Source organism: Bidens hawaiensis, unplaced genomic scaffold, assembly GCF_021521415.1.
Source record: "Bidens hawaiensis isolate Kalapana, Puna unplaced genomic scaffold, B.hawaiensis_p1.1 tig00040116_1, whole genome shotgun sequence".
Classification (NCBI taxonomy): Eukaryota; Viridiplantae; Streptophyta; class Magnoliopsida; order Asterales; family Asteraceae; genus Bidens; species Bidens hawaiensis.
The window spans coordinates 31,076-53,292 of record NW_027497077.1 but is presented as its reverse complement, the minus strand read 5'-3'; the positions used below and the strand labels follow the sequence as shown (position 1 = coordinate 53,292).

Below are 22,217 nucleotides of genomic sequence, written 5' to 3'. Positions count from 1 at the left end.
GAAAGTGCTTTGTTTAATTTAATAAAAAAGATATGGAAAATCCTTTTATTACTAAAAATTTTAGTTTTAGTTAGCTTAAAATATGATATTTTAGTTTTAGTTAACATATTTTAAAAAAGAACAAAAAAATTGTCATTTGGCATACTAATGTGTTAAACATGTCAAAAAAATATATAATATTAGAACATAAGTTAAAACTTGACTGACATAATCAGAAAAAAGGTAACTTAGTTATCACAATAGTAAAAACTTGGTTATCATTTGATAAATTTACTCCTTGAATAAATAAATTATTTGTTACTAATGTATTTGTGTTTATAAATTATTTTGATAATAAGTAATTTAAATGATATTTCATATATTATATTCAAGAAAAGAAAAAGAAATTCCAGAATAAGAATGAAATTTATATAAAATGATACATAATATTTTAGAATAATTGATTAAAATTGATGTATTGTTTGGTCGAGTTGTAACCCAATATCCATCTATGCACTTTGCACTTTATTTTATTACTGTTTTTATTACTTTACAAATGACATAGTCTTATCAGAGATCAAGCTTGAATCCATGATTATGAAAGTTATTGTTATGATCAAGACTGGTTATCTTTTTCTTTTGTTTTAGTGGGTTTGTGAAAGGAATTTTACTTTTTCTTTCATTTTCTTAATATAGAAATATGCTTTTTCTCTTATTAATTTGTATTGTATTATTTTACATTTACGTCAAAGTTATCTCTTAATTTGCTTCTTAAACTAAGATAAAAAGAGAGTTTTTAAGGAATTATATATCTAATTGCAGATACGGTGTGATATCTCTTCTTTTAATAAATTATTATGGACTAACTGGTTACGATGATATGTTTAGAATTTCATAAGTAACAGTGAACGAACGTTCTTAAATAGTAGTTCATTTTTTAGAGTATTCACGTTGATTTGTCTATGTATATATCTATATTTTAAGTAATTAATAATATATTGATCTTTAAATTTTGTTCAACTTTTATAAACTCCAAACATCTCATACTTTATATTTATATTATTTAATTAAATAATATTTATTTGTTCTTTGTATAACATTTTTTTTCTTTCCCTCAATCACAATCACTTACAAACATTTTTATAGACACGCAAAGAATAAATAGTGAGTCTCTATATTTAAATATTTAGTGTAACATCTCTAAATATGTTAAGAGATCTTTAATGGAAAACCAAATGAAGCCGAGAAGAGTACACCAAATCTATAATATATATAATACATCAAAGAACGGTAAATTAAAACACATTGGTTTTAAGGGATTCACAAATTAATTAACACATGGTACAACCTTTAATGCATCTAGAATAAGGACAAACTTGTCAACAATTAAAAGAGGTTATTAAATAGTTATAACATTGACCCCTTCACTTTGCTTAACTTTTGTAAATTTTAAAAATGGTTACAACTATGATCCTTGATCTTTCACTCTTATATGATTTTTATTTTCATTTTTAACTCAACCTCCCTAATTATTGTTAACTATTAATAACTTTTTCAGTGTGCTGATATTTTTTTTAAAGAAATTATACCATAAAAACGAGCATGTTTTTATTTTTAATTTGAGTATCATATTGTTATAGTTTTTTCATTTAAAAAATATCATTTTATTTAGGGGCGTTTGTTGTCTGGTTTTAATGGATTTTAAATTAAACCGTGTATCAAACCGTTAGTAACCGGTTTTTGTCGTCGAAAACCAAAACGAACCTTTAAAAATTGAAAACGACCAGCCAAAATTTAATGAAAAAAATCAATGATGAAATCAAACCAATGACCGGTTTGAACGTTTTTCGGTTTCAAATCGAACAACGAACATCCATCTCGTTACATGGTTATAAATGTATGTGTTTCCCGCTGCATCGCGCGGGCACCCATGTAGTACTCTTAAATATATCTTTGATCATCAATCTTTTACTCATATTTATCAAATAAATAAATATATAAATAAAACACCATATGTTGGTGACTTTTAAGTTACATGTCCCATTAATATAGTTATGTCACCTTTAGTAAGTGATATGTGACCATAATCAAATTAGATCACATTTAAATAAATAAACAAATAAAAAGGTAATCTAAGTAATAAGTTGCATCATTAAAAAAATGAAAGTGAGTAATCATTAAAGATTGAAAACTACTACATGATCAAAGGAACGTAAAAGTATAAATATTAAACTAATCTAAAGTATATGATTACAAAAAAAAAAAAATAACTTTAAATCATAATATATACACACACGGTAGGGATGTTTATGGGCTACATCGAGATAAGCTAGGATCAAGTTTGAACTAGAATTGTTTAGAAACAAACCTATTCAGTTACAACCTAGTCAATTTCGATTTCGATCGAGCTATTTTAGGTGTGAGTTATTTGAATCACCCTAAATACACATGATTATGAATTAAAGTCTCAACTTCACGTTAAAAAAAATTTAGTCGAAGGAGATAAAAGTTTGAGTATAAAATAAAAGGTTATTTTTATTATTTTTAAATAGACTTATTGAGTTATGCATATTTTTATTTTATATAAAGTTAATTTAAATAAATTGAGTAATTGAGTTTAAACATTAGATTAAATAAGCCTTACCTGGATAATCAGGCAGGGAAAGACATTATACAATATCATAAAAAAATACCTAGAACTTTAATAACATATAGATCTAGACAGAATAAGCGTGATTAACATTTCCTGATTATAAGAAAACTATTTTCTAGCCGAATTTGGAGTTAGTTTGGAGTTATTTAAAACATTATTTAATTCTTAACCAACCAAGCCAAAAATAGAAAAATGAAACACGTGTTGGGGTAACCAAACCCTCTGGATTTGGTACTAGCTTTTGTCCCCAACTGCCTGTTTTGTCTTTTTCCCATGGGTCCCACCCACACACCACTCTCCAATACACGTGTCATGTACTGTCCACGTGGCATTTCCTCATATACCCATGACTCCACCGTATAAATGCCTGTATTTAATTAAAAAAAACCCTTCACCCTCAAGTTTCGCTTTAATTACGGACTTGACCAACTTTCTGTTTGTTATTTTGTACCAGTCTGTCTAGTCACACGAGACACCCATTCTCTTTAATACACATAACCCCACAACATATTCAATTTCCACCTAATGTTACTATTAATATTAATAAATAATATTCAAACCCTCTATAAACCTCATTTCACTTGTTTCAGATTCAATTGTTGTTTTGGTTTCTTTTGTTTATCTATAGAGATGATCGATCATGGGAACAACTTTAATGTATACGGAACGAACCCGATGTTCGTTCCGTCATACCAAAACCGTCTCACTGGCCTTCCGGTTTCGAGGAAAAGATCTCGAGATTCGTGCCCGTTCGATGATCCGTCGGATTTATCGTTTCCTAATAATAATAATAATAATGGAATCTTCACGTTTCTTGATCAGGATATCTCCATGCAGATCTATCAACAACTTGAAATCGATCGGTTCATTTCTCAACATGTATGGATAATGAATCTCTTGTTTATTCATGGATGAACATTTTTTTACTGAATACTGGTACCGTATCAAACAGTTACCGATATTTGTTTTCTCATGTTTTTGGCATCTGTGTCATTTGATTTTAGTGTTTTTAACAGTACTCTACCGAGACCGAAAATATCAGTATATGTGGTTTTTACTCATTTTCGGTAGGTATCTGTTTTTTCTTGTTTTCGGTATCGGTGCCATTCAGGTTTTTTATTTTCAATGGTACTTATACTGAAAAAAAAATTGTATGTGGTTTTACTAATTTTCGATATGGGTTTTTTCAGTACGATACTGGTATTCGTTTTTTCATGTTTTCGTATAGGATTACAAATTTATGATAACCGATAACTTTGATATGATTTTCTAATTAGATTCAAATTGTTTGATTACAGATGGAGAAGATGAGATCGGATATTGAATCAATTCAACGAACAAACTCGCCACGACTGATCGCAATCGCGGAGGAAGGACTAAAGCGACTGCGATCAAAAGACGATGAAATAACAAACATCCGAAGGTTAAACTACGCATTATCCGAGAAGGTAAAGTCACTCACATTAGACAACCAAATCTGGCAGCAACAAGCTCAATCAAACGAAGCCACCGCGACCGTTCTCCGACATAACCTCCAACAAATTCTAGCACAAACTGTTGATGACGTGGAATCTTGTTGCGGGAGTAATAACAACGTTGAACAACGGCGTATGTTAGCGAACGGAGGTAATGATGGAGAGGCGTACGGTAGAAATGGTGGGGACAATAGTGGCAGGAGGTGGTGCAGAAATTGTGGGAAAGGTGAGTTGTGTGTGTTGTTGTTGCCTTGCAGACATCTGTGTGTCTGTACTATGTGTGAATCCTCAATCAATGTCTGTCCTATCTGTAAATCCACAAAAAATGCCAGTGTGCATGTTAATATGAATGCATTTTGATACAGCACGTTTATCTGTCCAGTTTTGTTTTTATTGTTATAACGTGTTTTAGTATCTTTATTATTGTGTTAGTAAGTTAGGTCGTTTTAACTTTCTTACCTAAATAGTAATTTGTGAAACCTACCTAGGTGATTTAATTACTACTATCGATAATGTTTACTCTCAGTTGACAAATGGTAGCTGTGTTAAGATCGAGGCAGGAAGATGTATTGGGTTCGACATAAGTTATGTGTAAACCTTGTTGGGGTCTTCCATCAAGGTAGAACACCATTGTTCTAGGTCTCGAACTCAAGTAAGATGAGTTGTATACTTGTGGTAAGTCTTTCTAAGTCAATCGACAACCAGTTACACTAAAGCCGTTAAAAAAAGACGTTTTTATCGTCTCATATAAATATTTAAGATAGTTGTGCTTCTAGTTATGAGCGGACAACCATGACATATAGTTTTAATGAACCAAAGAATCGGTGAAAGAGCATAATACGTATTTTTGCTTGTCGAGCGGTTTTATAGACCGGACTAAATCGTTAACCTGGAAATCGTGGAAGCCCAATGTGGTTTATGTTCACAATCTAATATGTTAATTTAATTAGTTAATCGTATTCTCTCTTTCACATTTCACATCACATGTTACTTTGTAAAACCTTTCTTTCACATTTACTCTTTTGATTTTGTCAAACTTTTTACCGTATTATGATACTAAATTTATTGAGTTTTGTGTTCGCCTTATACAAAAATTATGATTTTATTGCATACAATAAAAGTCTTTTAGATATAAATTTAATTTTGATTTAATTAAATTGAACCTAATATTATTTCCACCCATCTCGATACAAGTATTTATTAGTTAGTTTCAAGTAGAAGAAAAAGTCTAGCATTAATAACCGCAATTAGTGAGTAGTTTGATCCGTTGCACGTCTTTTTTTCAGTCAGCCCGCTTGCCGAATTATATTAAAAGAAGGTAGCATCAGTTTTGGATTTGTTGTTACGTTTCCATGTTGTATTAAATACAGATTAAAGTTTGCTTGTATTTAGTCTTTCCGTTTATCTCTCTACATTTAAATTGATTTTCTAGTTATTATTTTTTTTTTTTCGAACGGTGACTTTCTCAGTTAAGGGTAATCACAACTCCTATGAGAGGAGCCCCACCACCCCACTCAGGCCAGACTATGTTGTCTTAGCCGGATCCACGCAGGCATCCGAGTTTAGCTTGGGCGTTCCTGGTAAAACCCGGCAGCCCCAACCCGCCCGAAGGCACGACAGTCGAGTTAACTAGAATGAGTCTGGAAACAAACGGTAAAATCCAGGCGGCATCAGGATTCGAACCCAGGCCAAAGGCCGGGTCATCCTTCACTTACCATGTGAATGACCACTCCGATGGAATGGCACCCACAAAATTAATTTTTATCAGAGAGTACATAACTATTTATATCGTATTGCTTGTCCGTTTCATATGTGAGATAATTTCTTGAATCCGACACTGTTTAGTGTGTAATTCTTAATGTCTTACTCATATTCAGCATAGGTATTAGAGGACACCCACATAGCATAGTTTGAAGTGGGTGATATATATGGCTATGTTATAACCTATATTTGTGTAATTGTGTTGTCTTGTCTTGTTTTTATGTTTAATTGATTGTTCTAGATTATCTAAGCAAATGCAAAATGACGTGTTGTGCTGTGTGGTCTTTTGTTTTGTTTTGATGTGATTTTCTTGTATTGTTTAGATGTTTTGACACTAGGAGTTAAGGGTGCTATCATGCATTTGGAGTTGTGGACGAGTCCCTGATCTTTTGTAAAGGCTGAGTGGGCTAGTTGTTCGGTTGTTCACATGATTGTTGATCTATTACAAGATATTTTGTGTTTTATTTTACACACCCCTCATCAATTAGAGCTTAAAACAACAACATATAGTTGCTAGTTGAAGAAACACGAATCCACCCCTCAAGGTCTAACACGTTAGTCAGAGGATAATGGTTAAGTATTCTACACGAGGGGTTATAAAACCTTCTTGGCGCAGACAAGTGTAACCTGCAAAACAGAAACACCGTGAGCTCGTTACGAGGAATGGGGGGATTCTCTCGTAACCACCCTCCGGCGTGAGAATCGGTACTTGAAACTACGAAGTAGTATAATTTTATAGTGATAGTAGGAGACAGTATATATCCTTCACCATTTGGAGGTTTACTGGTATTTATAGCCGGAGGAGAGAGAGTGTGACCTTTTGACAGGTTTTCCACCAATAATATTCTCCATTCGTGCGGTCGTGGTGGTTGATATAAGTTGGTGGGCATCATGGCCTTTTGACAAGGACGTGGTTGTACTGTTTGTACCGTCCTTTATGTGTTGTATAATCCCCATTGGTTTGGTGTTTATCTCTATGTGGGTTATCATATTTTTGTCCCATGCTGGTGGGACCTTTGCATTACCATTCCCGAGGTGTCAGGAAAAGTAATATTGGACTACACTCTTCGCGTCATGCACTACGCCTGGCGTTAGTGATATTCTGGCGCCTAGTGTTCCGCCCAGCGTATGCGGTTAGTGATATTTTGCCAACTGGTGCATTTCATACCCTACCTCTACAAGTCCCCCTAGTCCATAGTCGCCCTTCTTTCAAGAAGTGGGGGCTGTGGACTTATCATGAACTTTTGGTTATGCGTGATGTCTGTTTTTCACTGATTTTTGTCGTTGGTTTGGTTTTCCTTTGTGGATAATCCCACATATTTGGTGGATGACTTCATTGATTGTAACCACAGTTTGGCGACTATTTTACGTTAAGTTATCCCATGGCGTGGCTTATTTTGGCGGGTGATTTATCCTAAATCATCCCATGGCGATGCCTGTTTTGGCGAGTGATTTAGCTTAAATCATCCCATGGTGGAGCCTGGTTTGGCGGGTGATTTAGCTTAAATCATCCCATTACAGAGCCTTCTTTGGCGGGTGATTTAACTTAAATCATCCCATTGCGGGGCCTTGTTTGGCGGGTGATTTAGCTTAAATCATCCCATGGCGGAGCCTGGTTTGGCGGGTGATTTAGCTTAAATCATCCCATGGCGGAGCCTTGTTTGGCGGGTGATTTAGCTTAAATCATCCCATGGCGGAGCCTTGTTTGGCGGGTGATTTAGCTTAAATCATCCCATGGCGGAGCCTGGTTTGGCGGGTGATTTAGCTTAAATCATCCCATGGCGGAGCCTTGTTTGGCGGGTGATTTAGCTTAAATCATCCCATGACGGAGCCTGGTTTGGCGGGTGATTTAGCTTAAATCATCCCATTGCGGAGCCTTCTTTGGCGGGTGATTTAGCTTAAATCATCCCATTGTGGGGCCTTGTTTGGCGGGTGTTTTAGCTTAAATCATCCCATGGCGGAGCCTTGTTTGGCGGGTGATTTAGCTTAAATCATCCCATGGCGGAGCCTAATTTGGCGGGTGATTTAACATAAATCATCCCATGGCGGGGCCTGGTTTGGCCAACACTTATCATCTTTGTTTCTTTTTATATGGATAACGTGTAATTTGACGTTGATGGGTGAATTAAATGCAAGTCAATGAAACGACTGTTGGACGTGACAGTTTGACGACGGTTGCTCTGCCCTGCAGGCTTTCTGCCTGTGTCAGGCGAGTGGGCGAGAATCCCGGTGACGCGCCCAGCTGTAACCCATATCCTCTGTCACCCTATTATCGTGGAGTTCCCTGATTGGGCCACGTGTTAACTATCCTTTTTGTATCCCTCCTCCCTCATTAACTGCAATTAGTATAAATAGGGGTAGGTTACACCATTTAAGCATCATTTCTCACCGTTTTCCTTCCTCCAAGCCTTCTTTATTTTATGACTGAATCTTTCCAAACCTCCAAGACTAAGAAGAATAATACCATGGAGTTCGTCGGTTGTCGTATGTCTGCCGACGACTTCAATAATGTGGTGAGGGTCTATAACATCAGCCCTGAGTATGAGCCTGAGTTACCTGCCTCCGGCAAGACAGCTCGTGAGGCTCCCACCGGCAAGATTGCCGTGTACCGGGAGTACTTCTTTTTGGGCAACTTCCGGTTGCCCCTTACCCGGTTTCTAGTGGACGTTCTGGGTGTGTTTGGGCTGCATCTCAGCCAGATTCATCCATTCGGGATGGCTCGTCTTCGCCATTTCGAATATACCTGTCATTGCCTCGGTATTACTCAGACGCCTGACAGGTTATCTGCTTTCTACCGGTGGCGTTTTACCCATGGGTGGTACAACTTGCATACTCGCCTTGGTGCCAAGGCTATCGCCTTAGATGCACCACCGAGTTTGCATGAGTGGAAGAGTGTGTTCTTCTACGTTTCCGCGCGCGTGGTTCCACATCCTATGTTCTTTACGGATGTGAAAGAGCTTCCTGAGCCGAAAGTGGCTCCTTATACCGGTTCCGACTGGTTCAACACTTTGCGGGCCAGCCTTTCTCCACTCTGTCACTATTCGTAGCGCGCGTTGGTGCTGTTCGGCATGAGCCGCATTTGGGATGATGCGGCGTTTGTGCCCACTATTCTTAACGGTGGTCAAGGTTAGCGTCACTTTTACTTTTCGCTTCGAAGTGTGATTTATTTTTGCGATGTTTTAACTTGTTTTTCCTTCAGAGGTGGACGACCGCATGCTCCTCTTGCAGCCTGCGCCTGAGGGCGTCAAAATGCTGGGGCGGAGGGAGTTAGGTCCCCACGAGGAGTCAATCCTTGCTCAGACCGCTCGAAACTTTGTGTTTCCTCTTCTTATGGGGCGATCACCTGTATCGCGACCGCTGCCACCTCCTAGCTCTGTTGCCCTTCAGAGTGGCAGGTTCAATTGTTTTTATCATTTTGCTTTCTATTCGGTTATCTTGCTAACCTCTCATTTTCTTTCAGGTAGAAGATCTAACGTTATGCACCTTCCAAAGTGCAGTAGTAGCGGCGTACAACGCGGTGTTGGGGAGACGGTTGCGTCTTCGATAGACGCCGTCGTAAGAGACGCCGTGGATGATGATGACGATGTCTTCATGATCTCTAATGTTCCTTTTGAGGAAACGGCGCCTTCGTCGGCATCATTGCTTGAAGCACTCGATTTGAGTGCCAGCATGGCGTCTTCCCCAACCATCTCCGCACAGGTTTCTGTTGGCTTCTCCTCGCCAACAGCTTCACAGCCTGTGGTTGCTGTGTCTGCGCAGTCTAAAGCGGTTGCCACTCCAATTTTGGTGGCTACTGATGTATTTTCTGCAGCTGCAGCTTCTGGAACCGTTGTGGACACGAATTTCGTATCTACCGGTCCATCTTCCTCTTCCTCCTCTTCATTGGGTGGGGCGTTCACTGTTCCACACCATTTGGGTCTCACCCCTGTGATTAATGAAGATGATAAAGAGATGCCCCACACCTTCAAGAAACCTCGTCTTGGCGGGTTTGTCAAGCGTAATCTTGTTAAATCGTCAGGTATGATTTTTACAACTCTTTCTTTTGATCGAACTTAAGTCGCTTCTAAAATCGTTTTTGTTTACTTCAGGCGTGCTGGCGATTTCTTCATCTACTGTTTCTCCCGCCACCTCTGGCGTTGCTTCATCTTTGGCGGCCCTGTTTGCTAGTTTGCCGATGACGACGGGTGTGGTTGGCCCGTCTGAGGCCGAAACCATTGTGACGACTGTTCGTGCGTCAACTGGGCCAATTCCAGTTGTCTCACCACCAGCTTTGTCTGCTCAACCGATGAAGGCGATTGTGGACGAATCACCTAAGGTTAGTCTTGAATCATTAAGCCTTTCTGTTGCTGATTTTTTGAAATCAAGACAGTCTTCACCAGACAAGGGTTTTATTCTTGATGGTGATGAGGTTGTGCTGTTGCCCCCTTTTCAACTTGGCGCGACGGTACAAGGTAAATTTTTTGAATTCCAAGGCAGTAGCAGCGACGGCTTTAGCGGATGTTTGAGTGGGGGCGTTCTAGACGTGGATATGGACCCCCGCGACTCCATGGAGGCAAGCCAAGTTTTCCGCCCTTGCTAGAACGTTAACTGTGGCGCTAATTTTGAGGATCCTGCCACTTGCTCCGAATTTTTGGAGTATGATGTTCCTCCAGGTGAGCATATTGCTCGCAAGATCCAGCCCCGGGGTACTTTGTACGCCGACTCCGCTTTTCACCAAGTCCAGGCTTACTCTTGTTTTGCTGAGTTGTTGTGCGAGAACCGTGCCCTTCACGAGGACAAGATTGATACCGGTGCTCGCATGAGAGAGATGGAACAAATGGTGAATGATGCTGAGGCCGGCGTCTGGAAAACCGGTAAGGAGTCGTCTGATCATCGCCAGGCGTTAAGCGTCGTGGAGGCGAAACTTGCGAAGCCCGAGGCTGACCTTGCGGAGTCTGCCCGCGAGCGCGCTGCCCGTTATAAGGAGTTTAAGACTGCGTGAAAGAAGTCCAATGCTGATCTTGCAGATGCACGCAGTCGCGCTCTTGCTGCGAAGAAGGCTTCCACCCGACTCGAGAGTGAAAACGTTGCATTCCGCAAGCGTATTGAAGAGTTGGAGGCGGAAGCTGCATTGAGGAAGGCGGATGCTGGCAAGCTGGCTGACACGTTGGCTTCCAATGAAGAAGCCATTAAAGTTTTGACTTCTGAGCTTGTTGCCGCCGCCGCTGACCGCGATTGGTTGTTAAAGCATGCTATTCGCAAGGTATCCCCTAATGCTCTTTTCTTATTTTTTTTTATTTATCCTACTAACGCTTATCTTTTACGTAGGTTGCCCAATGTATCATTAGCGATGAGGATTTGATGCGTTGCGTTGGAGTCCTTGTCAATGCTTCCCAACAGCTTGGCCACAAGGCTGGTTTTCAGGAAGCCCTAACGCATTTGCTTGAGAACCTTCCGCTTGAGGCCTACACTCTTCACGCCGTTGATGTGGATAAGGAGTATACTGCCGCCGAGACGGAATATGATTCTCTTACGTTTCCTATTCTTTCGCAAGTTACTGAGTATGCTAAGGAAGAAAATGGCGTGCAGCTGTTGAGGAATTTGCTTGAACCTTCGCAAGCTGGGCCTTCCGCCGCTCCTGCTAGTAGTCAAGAAGATAGCGCTGCCGTTGACTCTGGGAAGAGTATCAACGATGTAGATTAGGCTATATCATCTTGGCTTGTATTTTTGATATATATTTTTTTCTTTTTTTTGTGTGTGCGGGCATAAGTGCTCGCTTGTAATTTCTTGTATATAAATGAAATGGATGCTTATTTTCTGAAATGCGGAGTATCGTTTCCATTCAAATTCGACCCTTGGCTTGTTTTTACAATTGGAATCAATTTACATATAACACCTTCGCAATTGTGCTGCGTTCCATGTTCTACGAATCGCTGAGCCATCGAGATGCATTAGCGTGTAGGCGCCTTTTCCCAACACTTTGTTAATTTGATATGGGCCTTCCCAAGACGGAGCCAATTTGCCTTGTGCATGCGCTCTTGATGCCTCGTTGTTGCGAAGAACGTAATCTCCGGCGTTGAACTCACATATCTTTACTTTGGTGTTATAATACTTTTGCAGCTGGCGCTTGTAATTTTGTTCTCGTATTGCGGCCAACTCTCGACGTTCTTCGAGAAGCATTATGTCTAACCGCCTTTCCACATCGTTGTCACTTGGTAATGTGACTCTTGGAGAAGGAACGCCGAATTCGGCGGGTATCATTGCTTCAGTACCATACGTTAGGCTGAACGGCGTTTCTGCATTACTTGTGTTTCTGTGCGTTCTTATGGCCCATAGTACGTGAGGAAACTGATCGACCCATCCTGATTTGTGGTTTGCTAACCTTTTCTTAATTCCGCCCACGATTGTTTTGTTGGCGCGTTCCACTTCGCCATTACCTTGCGGATGAGAAACAGAGGTGAATGTCTGTGTGACATTGAGCTCTTTTAACCATTTTTGGATATGTTGGTCAGCAAACTGTGTTCCATTGTCGCTGACCAAATTCATGGGTAATCCAAAACGACAAATTATGAATTCCCAAATAAACTTTTTGATGCTGGTTACGTTGATGTGCGACCGGCTTTGCTTCGATCCACTTTGTGAAGTAATCGATCGCCACAATAAAAAATTTCACCCGGCCTGGCGCCTCTGGAAATGGTCCAGTTATATCAATCTCCCATTTCTGGAATGACCAAGAGGCTGTTACCGGTATCATGGCATTTTTCGGGCGCATGGTGTTTGGCGCGTGGCGTTGACAAGCGTTGCATTTTCTCAATTATTTCTCGGCGTCAACATGCATGCCCGGCCAATAATATCCTGTATTCATGATTTTTGCCACCACCATCCTTGGTCCTGCGTGTACGCCACATATTCCCTCATGAATTTCTCTAGGCAGATAATTTGCGGCTTGCGGGTCCACACATTTGAGGAGTGGCCCCAAGTATGATCGCCTATAGAGAGTGTCTTCTTGGATTGTGTAATTCAACGCCTTGCGGCGAATCTTCCGCGCTTCTGCTTTCTTTTCTGGCAGAATACCTCTTGCGAGGTAGTTGATGATTGGTGTCATCCAACTGTTTTCTGCTTCTGAACAAACGAGAATTTCTTTGTTCATTATTGAAGGTGTTGCTAGGACTTCGATGCTGACGTCTTTTGCTAGATGTTCAAAACCAATGGCTGCAAGTTTGCTTAAGGCGTAAGCCTGTTTGTTCTCACTTCTCTTGATGTGTTTCACCTTGCATGTGGCAAAAGTTGCCATTAGCGTTTTAGCTTGCGCAAGGTATGATGCCATCTTATCGTCTTTTGCATCGTACGATCCTCCAATTTGATTTGCCACTAACATGGAATCCACATGTGCTTCCAAGTGGCGTGCCCCTAGCTTTTTAGCTATTCTCAACCCTGCCAACAAAGCTTCGTACTCCGCCTCATTGTTTGTGCTTTTGAATTCTAGGCGTAATGCGTATGTGAAGTGTTGCCCTTCTGGGTTGGTTATCTTTTGGCCCGCTCCAGCGCCTTCATCGTTGGAAGCTCCGTCTGTGAACATCTTCCAGACTTCATCTTTCGCTTGATCTACAGGGGTTTCGATCTCTCTTTTGCATTCTTCCTCCTTTTCTTGAGGGATTTGTGTAATGAAGTCAGCCAAAATCTGGCCCTTAATTGCTGGTCTTGGTTTGTATTCGATGGCATGTTCTCCCAATTAGATTGCCCATTTTGCGAGCCTTCCAGACAATTTTGGCTTGCTTAGCACATTTTGTAAGCGAAAGTTGGTGAGAACATGAATCGGATGGCCTTGGAAGTATCTTCTCAATCGTCGCGCTGTCTGGACCAAGGATAAGACTAACTTTTCCAAGATGGAGTATCTTGTTTCTTCGTCTGCCAGAGTGCGGCTTATGTAATAAGTAGGCGTTTGAACGCCATTTCTCTCCACCATCAAGACTGCGCTGACTGTTCTTTCTGATGCTGCTAAGTACACTATTAACGGTTCCCCAGTTTTAGGGGCTGTAAGTGTTGGTAATTCTCTAAGCGTGACTTAATTTCTTGGAACGTCGTTTCTGCTTCTTCCGTCCATTTGAATTGAGATTTCTTGAGGCAGTTTCTCAGGGTTGAGACGAACGGGAATGATTTTCCGCATGACTAGATAAAAATCTATTCAATGCGACTAATCGGCCGTTAAGCGTTTGCACCTGTTTGACCGATTTTGGCGACGGCATTTTCCGCACGGCTTCCAATTTTTCTGGGTTGGCTTTGAATCCACCATTCGTCACGATTACTCCCAGGAATTTTCCTTCCTCCATGCCGAAGGAGCATTTTTCTGGGTTAAGCTTCATGCTAATTGACCTTAGAGTTCCGAAGGTCTCCTCGATATCCTTAACATGGCTCCTTCCATCTTGCTTTTGATGACCAAGTCACCATGTAGACTTCCAAATTTCTTCCAATCTGAGGTTTGAACTCTCTGTCCATCAGCCTTTGGTAAGTAGATCCCGGCGTTCTTGAGACCAAATGGCATTATTTTGTAACAATATGTTCCTTTGTTCGTTCTGAACGCCGTTTTGTCTTGGTCTTTTGCCGCCATGTGGATCTGGTGATACCCTTTGTACGCGTCTAAAAAGCATTTGAACTGAAAGGGTACCAGCGCGTCAACTTTAAGGTCGATCTCTGGCAGTGGATAACAATCTTTTGGACAGGCTTTGTTAAGATCTTTGAAGTCTATACACATGCGCCATTGGCCATTTGCTTTGGGTACCATTACTGGGTTGGCTACCTATGTTTGGCACTGGATTTCTCTGATTATACCCGCATCAATCAATTGCTGAACTTGTTCATCACATGCTTTTGCCTGTTCTGGACCCATTTTCCTTCACTTCTGTACTACCGGAACGAAGGTTTGGTTAACCTTTAACTCGTGTTCCGCTTTGCTTCTCGCGACCCCCGTCATATCTGCCGGAGTCCAGGCGAAGACTTCAATGTTCTTGACCAACAGGCTTTTGAGTGCCGCCCGTGCTTCTTCGGAGATGGTTGGTCCAATGGTTATGCTTTGCTCTGGGAATTTTTTGTTGAGTATCCATTTTTCTACCTCTCTGGTTTTACCGAGTTTAAGCGTCTTTTGTGGCGGTATTTTTCTCTCCGCCATGTTACACTCTTTGTTGGCGTGGATCATTGCTATCCCGGTCGGGGTTGGTACCCCTACAATCCCATGTGCTGTTGACGGGGTAGCATTGAAATCACCAATGACCTCTCTTCCCAAGATTATATCATATTGCGGGTGGGGGGTCTCCATTACTAGGAAGTCGACGTCTTCCGTTCGCGAATGTAGCCCATCGCTTAGCTCGACTGGGAATGTTAGCTGCCCCAACGGGGATGCAATACTTTGGTTGAACCCTGTGATTGGAGCGTTAACTGCTGTCAACCGACGTTTGTCTTCTTCATCAACCAAGTCGAAACACTGGCGGTACATGATGTTGGACGTTGCCCCTATGTCAACAAAGAAACGCGGCGTCCTGTAGTTACCGAAGACGGCTGTGATCACTAAGGGTGCTTTCTTGTTCGCCCCTCCTCTTACTATTGGGGAAATGACTTGTTCTTCTTTCCATGGCGGCCAATCTGTTTTTCTTTTCTTGTTTTGAACATTGTTTAAGATCATATTGGCATGTAGATATTTGATTTTCTTTTCCGGTTTTCCACCATCTCTTGGGGGTGGGCGTCTGTACTTTCCTCGTATGTTTCTGACAAGGTGATCCAATTTGCCATTTTTGACGCATTCTTCGATCGCGTCTTTTAAGTTGATACACTGGTTTTTCGAATGGCCATGTTGCTCATGAAAGTCGCAATAACTTTTCATATCTGTGACCGGCCCCTGTTTAACTGGTGCCGGTTTTTTCAGTTGGATCCCTTCGTTGTACATTATATGGGCTGGACTTTTTGTCAGTGGAGTCCACCTAGATGCGTTCGTTTGGAGCGTACTCGACAGACCCTTCTGTCTTGTTTTGGATGGGTCGTAGGTAGACTCTTTGTCGCTGTTCAATCTTGACCACACGGAGGACATTCTTTTGCCCTGGCGGGCCCTGTTGATGTCGTTTCTGGCGTCATTTTTTGCCAGTTCTTTTCCCAAGCTTTTTTCCATCCGCGCGTATCTTTTGGCCGCGGTCATAACATCGTCCCATCGCTGCGGCATGCCATCTCTGCCCGTAAGGTTACGTATAAGATCGTCACACTTTACGTTTTGGCGAAAGGCTGCCGGCAAAAGTTCTTCACTTACGCCGCCGATGTTCAGGCCTTCTTGGTTAAATCTTGTGATGAAATCTTCCAGCGTTTCGTTATCTTTTCTAACGACATTCAAAATGTCCGCTGGGTCACTGATGTGTCGCCGTTGCTGGCTAAACTGTAGAGTGAACTTTTTTGTGTGGTCTTCCCAGCTTGTAATTTGGCCACCTGGCAACCTTTCAAACCATGCTCTAGCGGCTCCCACTAGGGTTAGTGTGAAGATGTGGCACCATAACGGCATGGTCCACCCTGATACTAATCCCGCAGTCGTGAAGGTTTGCAAATGATCGTCTGGATCTGAGGTACCATCATACTGGCCCACCGTTGGCGGAATTTTGGGATTTTCTGGTAGCTCTGCTTCGGCTATTCTTGCTACAAACTTTGATTTCCCGCCGATGTTGTTGGCCGGTATGGTTTGGAAAAATCAACGGCCGCTTCTGGATGATATTTTACCAATTTTTTGGCGTCTGGCCCTTTCCAGCTCTCTTCATAGTCCGGGTCATCTACGCGTGAGTCTGCCTTTAGATTTGACCGCTGTGACTTGTCTCATGCCTTGCTGTTTTGCTTAGCAGGAGATGTTTTGGCGAAAGGCGTTTTCGCACGAGCCGGTGTTGAGTTTTCTTCAGATTCTTCTTATTCGCTGCTACTAGAAGCTGTATCAAACAGTGATCTAGGTTTCACAACGGACGTCATTTTTTCTTGTACTTTCTCTCTTAGCTTTTGTTGTTCTGCTTCGAGCCACGCCATGATGTCTGGCGGCACGGTTGCTTTGGAGCGTGTCTTCGCTTTTTGTTTATCCGTGACGGTAGGGTGAACGGTAGAGGTGTTTAGAAGACCTCCGCCTGTATCCTCTACGTCCAGATTTTCAATGTTTCCTTCTAGGTTGGCTTTTTGGCGAACCTCCTTTGGTGTAGTCTTGCCACTCATCTGAGTCAAGAACAGAGTGAGTTACTATTCTAGCTATATGCCCAAATTGTGCCAATGAAGAAACACGAATCCACCCCTCAAGGTCTAACACGTTAGTCCGAGGGTAATGGTTAAGTATTCTACACGAGGGGTTATAAAACCTTCTTGGCGCAGACAAGTGTAACCTGCAAAACAGAAACACCGTGAGCTCGTTACGAGGATTGGGGGGGATTCTCTCGTAACCACCCTCCGGCGTGAGAATCAGTACTTGATAGTACGAAGTAGTATAATTTTATAGTGATAGTAGGAGAAAGTATATATCCTTCACCATTTGGAGGTTTACTGGTATTTATAGCCGGAGGAGAGAGTGTGTGACCAACCATCTTGTCAGGTTTTCCACCGATAATATTCTCCATTCGTGCGGTCGTGGTGGTTGATAGAAGTTGGTGGGCATCATGGCCTTTTGACAAGGACGTGGTTGACTGTTTGTACCGTCCTTTATGTGTTGTCTAATCTTCATTGGTTTAGTGTTTATCCCTATGTGGGTTACCATCTTTTTGTCCCATGCTGGTGGGACCTTTGCATTACCATTCCCGAGGTGTTAGGAAAAGTAATATTAGACTACACTCTTCGCGCCACGCCCGGCGTTAGTGATATTCTGACGCCTAGTGTTCCGCCCAGCGTATGCAATTAGTGATATTTTGCCAACTGGTGGGTTTCATACCCTACCTCTACACTAGTTTTGGTACAAGTGTCGTGCTCTTGCACTCACTATTACTAAAGATTCAATGAATTATATCTTTTACATGAGCACGTATTCCTCTTTGTAGTCCATCAACATTCTGGTGTGACAACATTGATGCTACATATTTTGTGATTAATTCGGTGCTTTGTCAGCGTAAGAAATACGTTGAGATTCACATGTGTTTCATACGAGATACAGTTCTACCACAGAATATGAGAGTTCAGTATTTTTCGACTGCTTATCAGATTGTTGAGCTCTTAACCAAAGAGTTATTTTCCACGCGTTTTGATATTTTTCACTCCAAGCTACATGTTACAAACATCTAAACTTTAAGACTATAAGGTCATATATTAGATTTTCTTAGCATATCATTTTATATATATATTTTTTGGTTATGATTTAGTTACTATAGTTTGATCACTTAAAACACCTTTATGATTTTATGTATAATAAATCACAAACATAATACATGAAGAGTGTTCTCTATTTTTATTTCTTTGAAGAAACTCTTCACGGGGTTCTGAGTCTGACCAGCCACGGTTCTATGTTCATTCGGTCCAAACCAAAAACATACGGTGGCAAAATGAAAGAGAGACATTACATGGTTACATGATTCTTAACTTAAATCACTTCCATATTTAACAATGGGGGGCTTTAAATATACCAAAAGTTTTTATTTGGTATACCAAGTCAACCCTATTAATCTAGTACTAATCATTTTTATTCTATTTTATTTAAATATAACTACTAATCATTACATAATAATTATTTAAACTACTAATATCTATTTTTTAATTAGGTTTTTTTAAAGGCTATTGTAATTAGTTTTTTGCAATACTAGTATGAATAATAGTATATTAAATATTTTATTATACAATTATGAATATTACTAGTCTTCTAAAAAGTACTCAAATATTTTATTATATTTCATATACATATTATAGTGAAAAAAATATGATAATTAAATATTCTCTTTTTAATATTTTGTATTTTCAAAATAACTCTTTTTTCATAACGGCAATTACAAAATAACTAGCAAAATATTGCCGGCGGGAAATTTCGTAATTGATTAAGATCTGTACATTACTAGCACTTGCTATATCAATCGAAAGAAAAAACCAAAAGTGCTATGACCAAAACGAATACAGTTATTGTTGTTTGGCCAGAATCGGTTCGGTTCTTACCTTACCGACACAACAACACCCATATAGTTTACTATATATATAAAACATTTTTTTCATAATCAATTCAGTTTGCTATGTTATAAAAAATTCATCTTCACAAAAACGATGTTTTGGAATATAATAAAGTCTATATCCAGTTTTTTTTATAAACATAATCAAAAGGTATTGTATTAATAACGTAATTTGTTTTACACAAGATAATGAAATTAAGAGACGAAATAAAAAAGAATAAAGTAGCAATAATTTAGTTTACAAAGACGTGAGTTGAAAATATTTAAAATAATAACTTTTGATAAAAAAATATAACTATACAATAACATGTTAAAAATTTATTATACAATAAAATAATAATTATAAAACTTTGTTTATCCAATGACCCAATAAGAATAGGAGTGAAAGATGAAGTTTTCAAAAAAAAAAAAACTATATCGGTAAATAAGTTTCAAAGCTGCGATTCTTTTTTAATGAAAGTTAGAAATTGGATTATTTTTGTAAGTGCTAATACTTATGATGACTTAAATAAATTTAATATTTTATGAATTCTATGGCTATAAAGATGAAGATTGTGTAATAAATATATAAAAATAATAATTCTTTATCTCCCTGTCTTCTTAAATATGCTAGTTGTATGAATGGTTTTGTGGTGCATCATGTCATCATTGTCCACTTTAAATTCTTGGAACTTGTTCCATGCAATTTCGATCTCCTTAATTCTTGGAACTCGTTCCATGCAATAAATGCTGAAAACTTTTGGTTTAATGCTGACAACTTTTGGTCTTTGACTTTGGTATATTTTTTGGTATATTTAACAGAACCCTTAACAATATATAGGTGTATGGGTGTGTGTGCCTAGACTTTTATTTTTTTACTAATGTTGAATAATGTAGGTACAGGAAATCCCCTATAGCATAGTTTGAAGTGGGCATGGCAATGTTAAATTAGTGTTGTCTTGTCTTGTTTTTATGTTTAGTTGAAGTAATTGCAGGATGTTGTGTTGTCTTTTGGTTTTTTTAATGAGCTGTTCTTAGTATTGGTTTTGATGTTTTGGTCCTAAAGGCCTTGATTGGTGTTTGAAAACTATTTCCTTTTGGATTTCTCTATTGATGATGTGATCGAGTTCTATTATTTGAGTTAGCATTGTAATCCTACAAATTTTGGCATTTCATTTGTTTTGGTTCTAGCCTTTTGTCACTTTCTAATGAATATATAGGTTACACCTAATCACACTTATCTAGTTTGTTTGATTTGATTCAATTTAAATATTTTTTAAGAGTGATAATCAAACGAGCAAATAATATATAAAAATGTGTGAACAATAAAATAACCTCAATCTGTGGGAGGGTACCCCATTAGGTGCAAATTGTATTTTGAAGCAAAGGCATGCCTTTAGACAGAGAGCTAACAAGTTATATATTATTTTGTTTTTGCTGGCAAGATTTTATTTTTCCATCAAGAGATAACCCTAACATCTTTACGGTTGACAAGATTTTATTTTTCCATCAAGAGATACCCTAACATCTTTACGTAATGACATAATGCTCTTTATAAGTACGTTGTTATTATAGCCCATAACGATCACATGCATGATAACATTTTGCAAATCTACAATCTTTGTGTGTATGTTTAATCCCTTGATGCATCTTTGGATTTCCGCATGTAACAATTCCGCATATTGTAATTTTTTGTGTATCATCTGGATTTATGTATGCACATATATCTCACATATTTTAAAATATATAAATAGAAAATTTATAGTATGTATGTCATGTTTTTGCTATATATAATAGGACATACATAATTCTCATTCAAAATTATTTATATATTGAACGACTACTTTTTCAGGATAGCTAGCAAGCGCTTATTATTTAGTCTTACATGTGGATACACATAGAAGATTTCTATCAATGGCGAAGCTTGGACTAAGACACCGGGGGCAGACTCAAAATGTATTTTACAAAATTAAAAGCGCGGGGGCCGGGCTCAAATTTTCGGCCGAAAACGGCTTAATTTACACTAAGTATAACAAATTTCGGGTGAAAACGGGTAAATTTAAACTACCGCGCAAAAAAAGGGGGTCCAGGCTTAGATTTTCGGTCGAAAACGACTTAATTTACACTACGTATAACAAATTTCAGATGAAAAACGGGGTAAATTTACACTAATGCGCAAAAAAAGGGGGTCCGGCATAAATTTTCGGTCGAAAACGGCTTAATTTACACTACGTATAACAAATTTCGGATGAAAAACGGGAAAATGGACACTACCGCGCAAAAAAAAGGGGTCCGGGCCTAAATTTTCGGTCGAAAACAACTTAATTTACACTACGTATAACAAATTTCGGATAAAAAACGAGTAAATTTACACTATTACACGAAAACACAGGGGGGGCCCTGGCCCCTCCGGGCCTTCACTATACTTCGCCAGTGATTTCTATAGTTGATATGATATACTAGCAATTCTAAGAAAAGGTATCGTTTCCGGTAGGCTTGCAAGACATCCATGTTAGATACTGGTTTCGACAATGTCTAAGTTAACTTCAAGCCAAGGATAAAGCCTTTTTCTCGACTCCTTACCAGTTTGAAGGTCGCTAGCATATGACCACAAATTCTTAGTGTGTCAGTAACTTAGTACGACATCCTGAGTCTGATGTTGGGTCGTAGTCACTCAGTCATGAGCTCAAACGTTATCCTTTCAAAATTATTTTGTGTTGTAAAATATTAACAACGAAGTAATACAACAGATACACCAAAATAGATGAATTGTGAAATATATGTCACGCATACCTCAGATATGTCTAGTAGGTGTGTGTAAAATCAGTCTAAACTGTAAAATCGATTTTAACATTTTATCAAACCTATAACTTAATATTGGGTATGGTTTTCGACACCAACCGTTGAAGAAATGTAATTCTAAAAAAATAAGTTTAGTTAAATGACATTATTTTGATCCAAATGTAGTACATCACTAGCTAAACACATGGTATGAGCATAATGAACGAACACTTTAAACCTAATACGAGTATCTAATGGCACTATATAGTGTATCATAGAACCAACCAAAAAATCAATATTAAATCAGTATCATGAATCTATATGTTTATGAGAAAGTGAACTTATTTTTCCTTCTTATATTTGATGTTTTGGTTGATATATTATTATTATTCAGTTGTATAATATATGGGTGATAATAGATTCATTGTGAATGGTTAAAACAGTACGTATGTTTCATATTGTAAAATC

At 39.1% G+C, this 22,217-nt stretch overlaps 3 protein-coding genes across 3 annotated transcripts; 1 reads left to right on the top strand and 2 right to left on the bottom strand.

Annotated features, from left to right (window-relative positions):
• Positions 1-2,775: 2,775 nt before the first annotated feature.
• On the top strand, positions 2,776-4,544 carry LOC143591875 (putative BOI-related E3 ubiquitin-protein ligase 3). Its single transcript, XM_077071946.1, has 2 exons — positions 2,776-3,511; positions 3,931-4,544. Exons 1-2 carry the CDS (start codon positions 3,158-3,160, stop codon positions 4,465-4,467), a joined length of 891 nt encoding a protein of 296 aa, XP_076928061.1. The 5' UTR covers positions 2,776-3,157; the 3' UTR covers positions 4,468-4,544.
• An 8,117-nt stretch (positions 4,545-12,661) lies between these two features.
• LOC143591872 (uncharacterized) lies at positions 12,662-13,426 on the bottom strand. Its single transcript, XM_077071943.1, has one exon. The coding sequence runs from the start codon at positions 13,424-13,426 to the stop codon at positions 12,662-12,664; it is 765 nt and encodes a 254-aa protein (XP_076928058.1).
• A 1,314-nt stretch (positions 13,427-14,740) lies between these two features.
• Positions 14,741-16,384, bottom strand: LOC143591871 (uncharacterized). The gene has a single exon (XM_077071942.1). The coding sequence runs from the start codon at positions 16,382-16,384 to the stop codon at positions 14,741-14,743; it is 1,644 nt and encodes a 547-aa protein (XP_076928057.1).
• Between the last annotated feature and the right edge of the window lie 5,833 nt (positions 16,385-22,217).